The sequence below is a fragment of the Alosa pseudoharengus genome, unplaced genomic scaffold, assembly GCF_046254945.1.
Source record: "Alosa pseudoharengus isolate Yale_2024_CS ecotype anadromous, Long Island Sound unplaced genomic scaffold, YU_APseudo_1.1 YU_APseudo_1.1_scf_3, whole genome shotgun sequence".
NCBI lineage: Eukaryota > Metazoa > Chordata > Actinopteri > Clupeiformes > Clupeidae > Alosa > Alosa pseudoharengus.
Genome location: NW_027468718.1, coordinates 33,498,373 through 33,510,872, shown reverse-complemented (window position 1 = coordinate 33,510,872; position 12,500 = coordinate 33,498,373). Strand labels below are relative to the sequence as shown.

The window sequence follows — 12,500 nt, the reverse complement described above, 5'->3', positions numbered from 1 at the left end:
TACACCACAGGTTTGGGGACAAATAAAGTCAACTATCTATCTATCTATCTATCTATATATCTACCTATCTAATTATTTCCCCTACTTTAGTCCAATTCAAGCAAATTCAATTGAATTGTATTGATTAATTAAATTAATCCACCTCCAATCCTTTTTGACACGATCGCATCAACCCTCTAAACACAACATGAGTGTACACACACACACACATCTGTACAGAGGTCTGCTAAGCCTTGACACATGCATCTATACTGCTCGACTGACAACAGTGGGACCAATAGCGTATAAACCTCATTACAGCACTATGATCCTGCTGTGCCTGTGCACCCCTAGCCAGTTTGGCACATCTGCAGATGAGGCGACCCCCCTTGAGGGCAGTGATAGTGTAGTGGTGAGGGAACAGGGCTGAAAAACGTTGAGTGCTTTTGCACACCTCCTTGGGCCGGGTGCATCGGAGAAGGACCACAGGGTCAACGATATCCAAATAAGTCGAAAGCTCCCGTTCACTGTTTTCATTTGCAATTGTAACTTTTAATTTGCAACGTTTCGGTCAGATGGTCCGGTTGGTTTCGGTCAATTTTTTGCCTGATGATGGTCATCTGACGGAAACATTGCAAATGAAAAGTTACGATTGCAAATGAGGACCGTGTGCGGGAGCTTTCGGCTTATTTGGATAAGGGAACACAGGGCGCCCATCCCAAGCGGAAGCCAGAAAGTCACAGGTTCAATCCCCGGCTACCACCATTGTGCCCCTGCATAAGTTGCTCCAGGTGGACCTTCCCTGTAAATGGGCTTTGTAAGTCGCAGTAAGATTGTGTGTGTGTGTGCGTGTGTGTGTGTGTGCAAATGGGCTTTGTAAGTCGCTGTAAGATCGTTCCTGATGGGAAGATTGGGAAGAGGCCTGCCCATGTGTAACAGCCATACACTGTTACTGGATTAGTAAATCTGTGTTAGGAAAGAGTGTGTGTGTGTGTGTGTTGCTCAATAATCCACCACTCTCTTTAGCCACTCCCCCTTCAGACTGACATTTTTTTAGTTGAGGGCATGCGGTCCAATCAGCTTTTCTGTTTCTAATCACATGATCGATTTTAGAATGGTTAAGGTTCACTAAAGGAAAGAGTGTGACAGAACGATTTTGAATCTTAAACTTGTTTGGCTTTTTGTCTACACGAAAAGCTGCCTAGGTTCTCTGTGTGTTTATTTGTTGCCTGTTTGTTTATAACTGAACTGAATTAGCAAAACTGTTCCCAAGACCAGACCTACTGTATGACCTACCGGATACAAACTCAACACTGTTAACACGTCTATCTTATACATACATACACACACACAAACAAAAGCCACTGAAATGTTTTCTACGACTGCTTGTAAAATAAGTGCTTCAAGGGACAAAGAACAGCTGTTAGTTCTTGCTTTTAGCCGACTCTGCAGATACTCATTTAAAATGCCATTTAGACAAGACGCTTGATGCTGTACAACCTGCCAGTACCCCGTTCATTAAAGATTATATATTAATGAAAACGCATGTGTCCTTGCTTCACTGTAGATTTCATCTCTCTCTCTCTCTCTCTCTCTCTCTCTCTCTCTCTCTCGTATACACTTACATCTGAAGAAGACAATGTACTCCTCACTTAGAATTCAATTCAAATCCCTTACTCTGGTCTATAGGATACATACTGGATAAGCACCTTGCTATTTGAATTCCATGACCCAGCTTTACGCCCCCTTTAGCCACTGCGGTCCTCTGACGAGAGCCTGCTGTGTTGGCCATCCAGCGCTAAGAGGTCATGAGTCATCATGGAATGACTTGCCTAATGTTCTTGGTATTTTGGGACTTTCACAGGGTGCCCACTGGTCATGGAGTTTCTGGAATATCATAGAATTTTAATTAAGTCTATTTCAGACATGGAAGGTCAGAGAATTTTGGGGGAATATCAGGGCTTTTTGTTGTACCAGTTTAAAATGTGCCTGCCAATTAATACGAATATATTTCCACGTAGCATTGGTGTTTATCAAGTTGTTACCTTTTCCATTACTGCTTGCTTGAGGGTTGTGGTTAGCCCTACTTTATTTTCAATGCCCATTTATTCATTTCACCCTCAGAGAAAAAAAAGATAAAAGATTCTAGAATGCTGCGTGACTGCTCTGAAATCTTTGGTAGGTGAACTCATTTCAATGTACCATTCATTATTGTAGGTCATGAAAATTCATTTTCTCTGGGAGAATCAGGGGAAAGTCATGGAATTGTACATCTGACTTTGAGTGGGAACCCTGTTTTCAACACTCATCTGTTCACCTTACCCTGAATTTGTCTGTTTTTTATTAATATGAAAATCCCTTATTTTCAATGCTGATATTTGATTTCATACCATGTAAGTTGCTCTGGACAAAAGCGTCAGTCAAATCATTTGGACAAATCAATCAAACCCTTTGTCCTTTGGAAAGTTAACACATACATCCCTCCATGTAGTAGCCCTTACAAAAATGACTGCACTGCTTCCGTTTCTTGCAGTTTTGGAGGAATTATTTGCAGTTCATATGCAGAAGTGCAATATTCTGAGCATCTGGATATTATTGTACTGCAGAAAAACGGTATAACTTTTTGTTTGTTTGTTTGTTTGTTTTTAAGGGCGAGAACCACCAGCAGGGTCAGCTGTAAAGACAAACTTGAACAGAGATTCACATTGTGCGAGATATTCACATGTCGTCTGTTGGATCCTCCAACACTGTAATGCCCATAGTTTACCACAGAGGGGCGACAGACACGAGTTTACAGCAAGTTTAAGAACACGTGTTATTCATAACAAAGCGAGGCTACAATGCGGAAGGAGTTCTCTTCCCATGCGGTCCCAGGAGGCATAATGCTGCCGTGTTATTTTTTGTAGAGATACAGCATTTTGTGAAAGATTACTGCGTATAAAAGTGTAAGAAGGACATCGATTAAAAACGCCAAGGGCGTGCGCATTTTTGACATTTTTTATACCGGGATGGTCATTTAAACTTCTCTCTGGAAGATATTTGTGTGATAAAATGACTCCACACATCAGCCACTACCCAAGGCCTGGCCTGGGGGACACTTCTGTGTAGGCAACAAACGCACGCACACAGGAAAGGGTTGCTAAATTTCCTGGCGAGCTTCAGAGGAAAAAAAATATGTTAGAACTACTGTGAAAAAGTTGTGAAATAATGGACTATGCATAGGCTACACGTAGGCTACACTTGTAAATCAGTTACGATCAAAGTAATCAAACCCTGATTTTCAGAATAAATGTATAATCTGGACTAAGAACATTTATCCGAAAAGGAATTCCACACATGATAAAAAAAAATCCTCAGCGTGTCACTTTAAGAAATTAAAGGGATCCATTTTCTGGCCAATGGGAAGTTGTCATGAGGCTAGGGTTGTCCAATGAGAGCCTTGGAAGCTGACTTTGGCAGGAGTTGACGGTGCGTGGCTGAAAATTTCGGTCAGTTTACTTTACGGAGTGAAGTATGAGGCTGGTTGTGAGGGGGATGCGACGCTGTGGAGGCACCGCATACCAGATGGTGGTCTAGAGAGAGACATACTGGATCCACTCGCCCCGACGAAGGGGAGAAGACTACTTTTGAGAGGACTAGACACGAGATAAACTCTTCTTAACGTAACTTTGCTTTAGTTCGCGTGTCAGTGGTTAAGTTCTGGACTAAGATGTCTCAAAGAATTCGAAGAAACGGGTCGCCCACGTCCAGTTGTCCCCCGGTGTCTGCCAGTGCCACCGGTGGAGGAGTCCCTACCGGAGGTTCTGTCGGTGGTGCCGGAGGCTCGGGAATGAATTTATTCAGTCGCCTCTTGCCAATGAAGGCGACCGTTCCGTTCCAGCTGAAGCCGCAGGGACAGCCCCCCCTGCAGTCGAGGTCCGTTCACGGTACCGGTAGTGCAGGCGGTAGCCCTACGCACGGCAGCGGTAACGGTGGTAGTAGCAGTAAATGCCACAGCGGCTCGTCCAACTCACTTAGTCTCAGTCCGACCCGTGGCGTGGCGTGCGGCGCCGCGGTTCCGACAGCACCCCTGCCCCCGTCCGCTACGGCTGTCAGCTTGCTGCACACGGCTGGTGCCGGTGCGCACATCGTGGCACAGTCTTCCTCATCCTCGTCATCTTCCTCCTCCTCTTGCAGAAGTAGTCCCATCATCATATCAACAGGTCCCACTTTCGGCGCTTCGTTCAGGCCACAGGCGCAGTCCCCCGTCCTCCCATCTCAGCCACAAACAGTGGTCTTCCCACACATGAACGCGCACAACTACGGCTCCGGGAACGTGGGTGCTTTCCTGGGTGGCCTGCCCGCGGTGTCCCCCTGTTACTCCCCCTCCCAACAGCTGAGCTGGATCTCAGATGTTGCACCGGGCTTTCTTCCCACGGCGACCGCGCAGCAGCAGACTCCCCTGTCGGCTTCACCGTCTGGGTCCTCCCGGGGCCGGCCGGTGGCCCCGTTACAGAGCAGGTCCCCGGATCATGAGCAGCAGTCCCCAGAAAGAATAAGTCCCAGCTCTCCCGGTGGAAAAGGTAAACATAATCTCTATACTGAAAGAGAAAATGTTGCACAACTGTCCAAACAAGGATCACGCAAAAGTTTTTGCTCAAGTCTTTGCGCAAAAGTTGTCAAGTTCAAAGCTAGATTTATAGGACATATGTAACCTTCATAGAAATAGCCGATCATTTATGTTGGCCAGTAACCTGCCATGTTATTCTTTTTTGAGAAAACTGTGTTCAATTACATTAAGTTGAAGAAAACTATTCAGATATGAACCAATTTAGTAGTTAATGATTAATAAAATATGTAAGATATAATTATGTTTGGATTAGACTAATCTTGTTTAATGTACTTTGTCATGAAAAACACAGTGAAGGTAGGAGAAATATAAACATAATGAATAACCAGATTAAAGGTGTTTTAATGTAGCTGGCAGGTTTACATGTTTAAAAGGACAGATGTCCTGGGCAGTTATGGGAGACTGTGGTCATATTCTGTGCCAGTTTAGAGATTAGACACACACACACACACAGATCCCTCATGGTCGTTGCTCATATTTCTGTCGCTGGCTGCTGCCTCGTGGAACAACAAAGAGATTAGTGGCTCAAGTCTGCCCCCTTTTACACACACACACACACACACAATCACACACTCACAATCTGGTACAGTATTCAGTATCTCAAGGGGTCGTAGGGTTGTCTGTCGGGGGGATTAGAATGGACAGACGGGTAGACAGGCTTTTGGGAGCTGTGCCTTATTACCTCATGAGAGTGAGTGAAGCTGAGACACACTTCCCCAGGCTCAATACTGGCCGCTATCTTCTATCTTAGCACCACTGTAGGCTCCTTAGTGTAGTCTGCCTGAGCTGGCCTGTAGGCTCCTTAGTGTAGTCTGCCTGAGCTGGCTAAGCTAACACTCTGGTCTGGGTTTTCTGGCAGTTAGTCTGGCTCGCTAAGCTAACTTGCCATTCAGTTGGGAGCAGAGAGGAAAACAAAGTTGCAACACAGCCTTCCTCTCTTCCTCACTCACACACACACACACACACACACACACACACACACACACACACACACACACACACACACACACACGTGCAGTGTCTGTGTCTTTCCGAGTCTCCCATAGTGTGTGTGTGTGTGTGTGTGTGTGTGTGTGTGTGTGTGTGTGTGTGTGTGTGTGTGTGTGTGTGTGTGTGTGTGTGTGTGTGCACGTGTTTGTGGTGAACTCTGAGGCCTGTCCCACAGCGCAGCAGCAGCAGGCGAGCCGGAGGATTAACCCTGCACTGCTCTGCTCTGCTCTGCTCTGTATTGCTAGCCTAGCGCCAGCCACATGGCTGTGTGGAGAATGACAGGTTACTGTGAGTGAGTCAGTGATTGTGGTGTGTGTGTGTATGTGTGTTTGTGTGTGTAATGGTTCATTTCAAGTTCAGTCTGAACAGAGAGAGTGTGTGTGTGTGGGTGTGGGTGGGTGGGTGGGTGGGTGGGTGTGTGTGTGTGCGCGCACCTGTGTGTGTGTGTGAGAGAGTGTGTGTGTTTGTGGTCATGTCAGGTCACTGAGCAGGCCTGCACCTTCGCATCCCCGTGGGGGACGGTATGGTGACTCCTAAGGCCATAATCAGAGAGTTCTGTGCCTATTCTAAGACTGCTGCTCTGGAAAGAGCTCGAAGGAGGACCAGTGTGACTCCTCTGTCTCAACCTTTCATCTTCTCTTATGAGGCCTACATCTGAATACATGTGCAGAGTAGAACACTCAGGGTTCTGTGTTTTAAGTCACATGAGTGTGTGTGTTTGCTATGGTTGGTGTCACAGTATTGTGTGTGTGTGTGTGTGTGTGTGTGTGTGTGTTGTGGCATTGGGCTTGTTGGAAGAGAGAGAAGCATCTGGAGGAGTGTTCAAACTGGTATTTGTGGTGGTGTGTGGTCCCGCTATTAGCTTCAACTTGTATTTGTGTGTGCGTGTGCGTGTGTGGGTTGGTGGGGTGGGGGCCTAGACTAAATGCGGTTGCTGTGTGTGTCTGATTATAATGTGCAAATATCCCCTCTCTTCCTCTCTCACTTGTGCACACACACACACACACTTCAGTGAATGCATCTCAGTGGCTGGGTGGCTTCATCTGATTTTCCGCCTGGTCTCACTTTCTTTACTGGCAATCCTGTAAAGGCCAGTTTGCACAAGACTACACACACACACACACACAGATGGGGGGGGAGGGAGGGAGAGAGAGAGATTATACACATGTGAGATACATGTATTGTAGCCTATATTGTGTGTGTGTGTGTGCGTGTGTTGTGAATGTTTTCTATGGCCTACATGAAAATCAGCCAGGCACTAATTCTTGATCATAAAGTGTTTCGGGAACACCAACACCCAACACCATTAAGTTGTTAATGATCACACCCCTGCTTATGTAAGACATGCACACATTATGTGCACACACACACACACACACACACACACACACACACGTTGGTGCAGTGTTGACCTATCTGTGCTTTGCTCGCTTGCTTGTTTGTGGAGGCACTGTTTGCAGTAGAAGGCCTTGAGAAGCAGGCACCTGCCCAGCGCAGGGTTGCCGACGCTGGGCCAAGTCTGGGCCGTATCTTGGCCGGCGCTGGATGGGTTGGCTTTGTACCCAGCCCTGGCTGCAGCACAGTGGTGCAGGAAAGAGGAAGTCACCCAATTACCTCACAGGAAATGACCTCACACTTAGGGATGACACACATGACCCATCCAGCCATTCCACTCAGCCGTGTGTGTGTGTGTGTGTGTGTGTGAGACTGCATGCATCCGTGTGTGTGTGTGCACTCATAGATTTGTGTGTGCATGTTGCTGTTAGATGACATACGTGTAGTACTGTGTTAAAAATCAATCTTTCTGAGTGGTGTAGCTTTAAGGCTCATAATATGCACAATGTTGAATGCACTAAATACATGGATAGTCTCCAGTCTGTCCTCTGTCCCTGGTCATATATGCACAATGTTGAATGCACTAAATACATTGATAGTCTCCAGTCTGTCCTCTGCATTCATTTCATCCATCTTTTGCATGTTTTCCAGTTGTGCACAGATTGACGTTTGAAACGGAAACACAAAAAGGGAGCATAAATCAGGCCTTAAATCACCCTTTCGGACTTACCTCTGCCTGTCTGCCTGTCTTTCTGTTAGTGCTGCAGGCTGTGGGTCAAGACTGCCTTTCCTGTTTCTGTGCCGTTGAGTCGACTCTAACCGGCTAATTGGGCAGCTCAGCACTGGACCCATGCTATGAACTAATGTACATCGGCCTGACGTTTCCCTGGAGACGATGTGTCAGAATGTTGCAACACAGAGGGTGTTCTGGTCCTCGTCAGCGCACCACCTCAGGGAGCAAGTGCACTGTACTGATGCAGGTCTGTTCAGGTCGGAGTGAAAAGCAGCCCAAAGGTCACTGAGGGGCCAGATTTTGGGCAGTGGTAGTGTAGTGGCTAAGGAGCTGGGCTAGCATGCAGTAGCGTAGTGGCTAAGGACCTGGGCTAGCATGCAGTAGCCTGAGAAGTTGTGGGTTCAGTTCCCGGCTTCCACCGTCGTGCCCTTGAGCAGGGCACTTAACCTTGAGTTGTTCTATCCAGGGAGACTGGCCGTTGTAATATAATTGACATGTGCAAGTTGCTTTGGATAACTGCTAAATGAATAAATGTACGATATTCACATCCAATAGGCAATTGATTGTGTAATAAACAATATCTTTATGATATGATCAATTAATTAAACCTAGCACTACAAACCATCCTCTGGAAGGAAGATTCTGAAAAGGAAAAATGTAGTTTGCTGCACTGTCAATTACATGGTGTTGGCGTGGCCATTATACTTCATTAGCTGGTGGAAAAGAGAGTGACGTGTAAGGTAGGGTAGGCCTATTTCAAGAATGAAGGAATACAGTAGCATGTATGACAGTATAGAACATGATACACCTACAGTATATGCCTTGTTTGACTATAAGTGGGTGTAGTAAACGAGTATATTATCAAACAGCAATCTGATACCCATACAAAAAATTATAATGACCATAAGAATGACCATGACAACAACAGCCCCCACGAGGTCTCATTACGAGTCCTGCACCCCTGGTCTACCTACTCTGTTAACCCCTGATCTCTACCTGCTCTGTAAACTTATAGCATGTTAGCCACATCAGTACACCTCATCAACAGGTTGTATAGCCTATTTATTTTAGCTGTTTGTGGGTTGTAGTATCTGTATTTGATGAAACTGAATTATGTATCGTAACACCCCCAATTATCACCACTTTTGTTCAGAAATTCTAAAACAACAATGTTTTTTAACACTTCAAAATGACATTTGCTAAATGAACCTTACATTTTTCAGTAACCATAGGTGTGTAGATTTGAACAAAATCTGGTTTGGTTCAGCATTTACTGCTTGAAATATCCTATTTTTTTTACCACGCTCGGAGTTATAGTGTTGGCCTGATGGGTCGCCTATTTACGCCGTTTCAACGACAACGGTTAGACCGAGAATTCTCGTCATGAAATTAAAATTCCACTGGAGCTCCAAGCGGATGTGTACACGCAGCCTTACAACACTGTTTACAACTCTTTGAGTCACGGTAAAATTACATTTTTGGTACATAGCTAATTTTGATACACCTATGATGTGGGTGCTTGCGTTTCTTTAGGAATCTGCCTTCTTGGTTTGTATAGAAATGGATATTAAGTGACACATACACGTAAGACGGTGGAAATACGGGACCTATCTTTATTTGATGCTTTATTTAGTCAAGGATGACTTGAAGGGGTATAAAAGCTGAACAGCAATATGTTACGTTAGCATACCTCATGAACTAACGCTTAAGAACGCAGTCCGGATTACATTAAAGCTACACATCTAAAGTATTATTTCATTTCGTCAGAATTCAAAGAGAGTTTGAATCAGTTGATCAGAATTCTACACAACAGGGTGTCCTAACTATCCGTGTACAACATGCACTGTAGAAGTGTTAGTTATTGTTATACCTGTCTGTATGAGTGGTTTAATGGCTGTTCCAAGCCAAAGGGGTTTGGGTGTGTTTTGAGTGTAATTGGATGGCAGTAAAGTTAAGTGTGTGTGTGCGCGCATATGCAGAAAGGGACAGTAGTTGGTGTGTGTATTGGTGTACGTGTGTATTTAATGAACAGAGGTGAAGCTGAAGTTTGAATGTGTGTGTGTGTGTGTGTGTGTGTGTGTGTGTGTGTGTGTGTGTGTGTGTGTGTGTGTGTGTGTGTGTGTGTGTGTGTGTGTGTGTGTGTGTGTGTGTGTGTGTGTGTGTGTGTGTGTGTGTGTGTGTGTGTGTGTGTGTGTGTGTGGGCGTGGGCGTGTGTGTGTGTGTGTGTGTGTGTGTGGGCGTGTGGTGTGTGTGTGTGCGCGCGCGCGTGTGTGCAGCATGTTTGTGTGTTTTCTGTGAACAGGTTGGGACAGAACTCCCCCAGTTTCCTGCGCTCTGTGCCTGAGAAACAGCTCAGGGATTAGTTGTTCCATTAGGGGAGCTCAGACAGCGCATGTACACTTACGCAGTACATACACATTCAGCTTGGGACTCGGGGCCCCTCTCACACACACACACACACATGCGCACACACACACAATTTTACACACACACACACACAGACAATCACACAGACACACACACAGACAGACAATCACACACACAGACACACACACAGACAGACAATCACACACAGACACACACACACACACACACACACTCCTATATGCATGCACGCACAGAAAGCCTTGATGGAGCCTCCCCGGCTGTGTCCACTGTCCAGTAGCTGTGTGTGTTGTGGCTGTAGATAACTGAGGGAGTATGAGCTAGAGTAGAGTATGAGCTGGTGTTCAGTCAACACTGAGGCCTGGCGATTTGCTTAGAATGGTCATTCAGTAGACACGCATAATATAACTTCAACAGCAGCTAACACAGATAACCACTAGCTCTAGTAGACACAGGTAGCTGCCAGCGCTGGTAGACACATTAACTCACTGGCTAACAGGTAGCTGACAGCGCTGGTAGACACATTAGCTCACTGGCTATCATGTAGCTGCTATCTCTGGTAGACACATTAGCTAACAGGTAGCCACCAGCTTTAATAGACACATTAGCTCACAGGCTAACACAGGTAGCTAGTAGCACTAGTAGACACATTAGCTGATAGGCTAATGATAGCTATAGACATGAAAGCTATTTGCTGAAGTCACATTACCTCAGTGGTTAAAGCAAATAGCCACCTGCTCAAGTAGACAGACACTACATATGAGGCCGACACAGAAATGTGTTGTTGGAACACAATCTTCGGAAACCTGAATGGCTACAAATTACAAACAAGCATATGTGTGATCACATCACACACAAACATAATCTTACTGATATCTCATGATTTCTTTTGTGTATTCAAACTCTTTATCTAGAAGTATGTGTGTGTGTGTGTGTGTGTGGATGTGTGTGAATACTTCGGAAACCTGATTTGTCATTACGTTGCTGTGTGTGTGTGTGTGTGTGTGTGTAAATACTTTGGAAACCTGAGGTGTCATTACGTTGCTGTTTGGCAGTGTGTGTGTGTTGTGTTGTGTTGTGTTGTGTTGTGTTGTGTGGTCAGGCTTATCTGTGTGTGAATGAACAGGTTGACCAAGGGCAGGTGTGGAATAGACATAACAGCAGCCCCAGCTGGTTCAGCACACAACTGATAAGACCAGCATCTCGCGCACACACACACACACACACACACACACACACACACACACACACACACACACACACACACACACACAATCTCTCTATCTCTCTCTTTCTCTCTCTCTCTTTCTTTCTTTCTTTCTCTCTCTCTCTCTCTCTCTCTCTCTCTCTTTCATAATTCACAAATGTGCAGTATGCTCCTCTACACACATGCATATCGCCTACACACACGCATCGCCTACACACATAAGAAAGCACAGACATCCATATTGGTAGCATCACATCAGTTCTGAGTGTGAGTGTGGGAAAGACCAGTGTTGTTCGTCCATAGAGAGCTGCTCTTAAGTGTCTGACTTTTTTCCAAAACATTTGCAGAGATAAACGACCACATGCACATAAACCATGTGGAAGTATGTAAACTATATTCCACAGCAACATCAGCACACACACACAGTCCAGCATACACTCACTGTGGCAAATACTTGCACACACACAAACACACACATTGACATAGTGAGAGATATCCAGCCTTAGGCTCCAAGCATGTGAGAAAGGGTGGAGTGTGTGTGTGTGTGTGTGTGTGTGTGTGTGTGTGTGTGTGTGTGTGTGTGTGTGTGTGTGTGTGTGTGTGTGTGTGTGTGTGTGTGTGTGTGTGTGTGTGTGTGTGTGTCTTTGCTCTCCCAGGAGTGGTGATGAAAACATCCTTAAAACACTCACAACTTTCCTTCACATACACACACATACTCACACACACACACTTGGATGTTCATGTTGTTCTCACTCCACCCTAGTGTTTCGAAACGAGTGCTGTTTGGCTCACTCTCACACTCATTCACACACTCACTCACTCACTCACTCACTCACTCACTCACTCTCACACTCATTCACACACTCACTCACTCACTCACTCACTCTCACACTCATTCACACACTCACTCACTTACTCACTCACACACTACTCACTCGTTCACTCACTTGCACTCACGCACACACACCCACACACACACACACACACAGAGGAGATGTGTCCACTTTTGTTTCCATCTGAAATTTGCTGATTAGTTCCTTGCAAGATTTTCTCTCGTGTGTGTGTGTGTGTGTGTGTGTGTGTGTGTTGTTAATAGTTTGTTTTGCACATGTTCATGATTGTGTGTGTGTGTGTTAGTGTGTGTCTGTCTGTACCCTAAGGGTAAACCACACAAACATGTCTTAATGACCCCCTTCTGATTTGTTGTCCTGGAAACCACCATGCAATCAGAGAAGGGTGGGAGAGAATCGCTGGCGACAGAA

The 12,500-nt window shown here is 45.5% G+C and overlaps 2 protein-coding genes across 2 annotated transcripts in view; one reads left to right on the top strand and one right to left on the bottom strand.

Moving 5' to 3' along the window:
• LOC143099926 (E3 ubiquitin-protein ligase TRIM35-like) overlaps positions 1-12,500 on the bottom strand; it is a 491,084-nt gene that overhangs the window by 131,458 nt on the left and 347,126 nt on the right. The window lies entirely within an intron of this gene.
• Positions 3,497-12,500, top strand: part of LOC143100676 (protein FAM117B-like) — a 40,705-nt gene continuing 31,701 nt past the window's right edge. Inside the window, exon 1 of the mRNA XM_076264073.1 lies at positions 3,497-4,541. Within this exon, the coding sequence (XP_076120188.1) occupies positions 3,689-4,541 (853 nt within the window). The 5' untranslated portion in view covers positions 3,497-3,688. The remainder of the gene's footprint in view (positions 4,542-12,500) is intronic.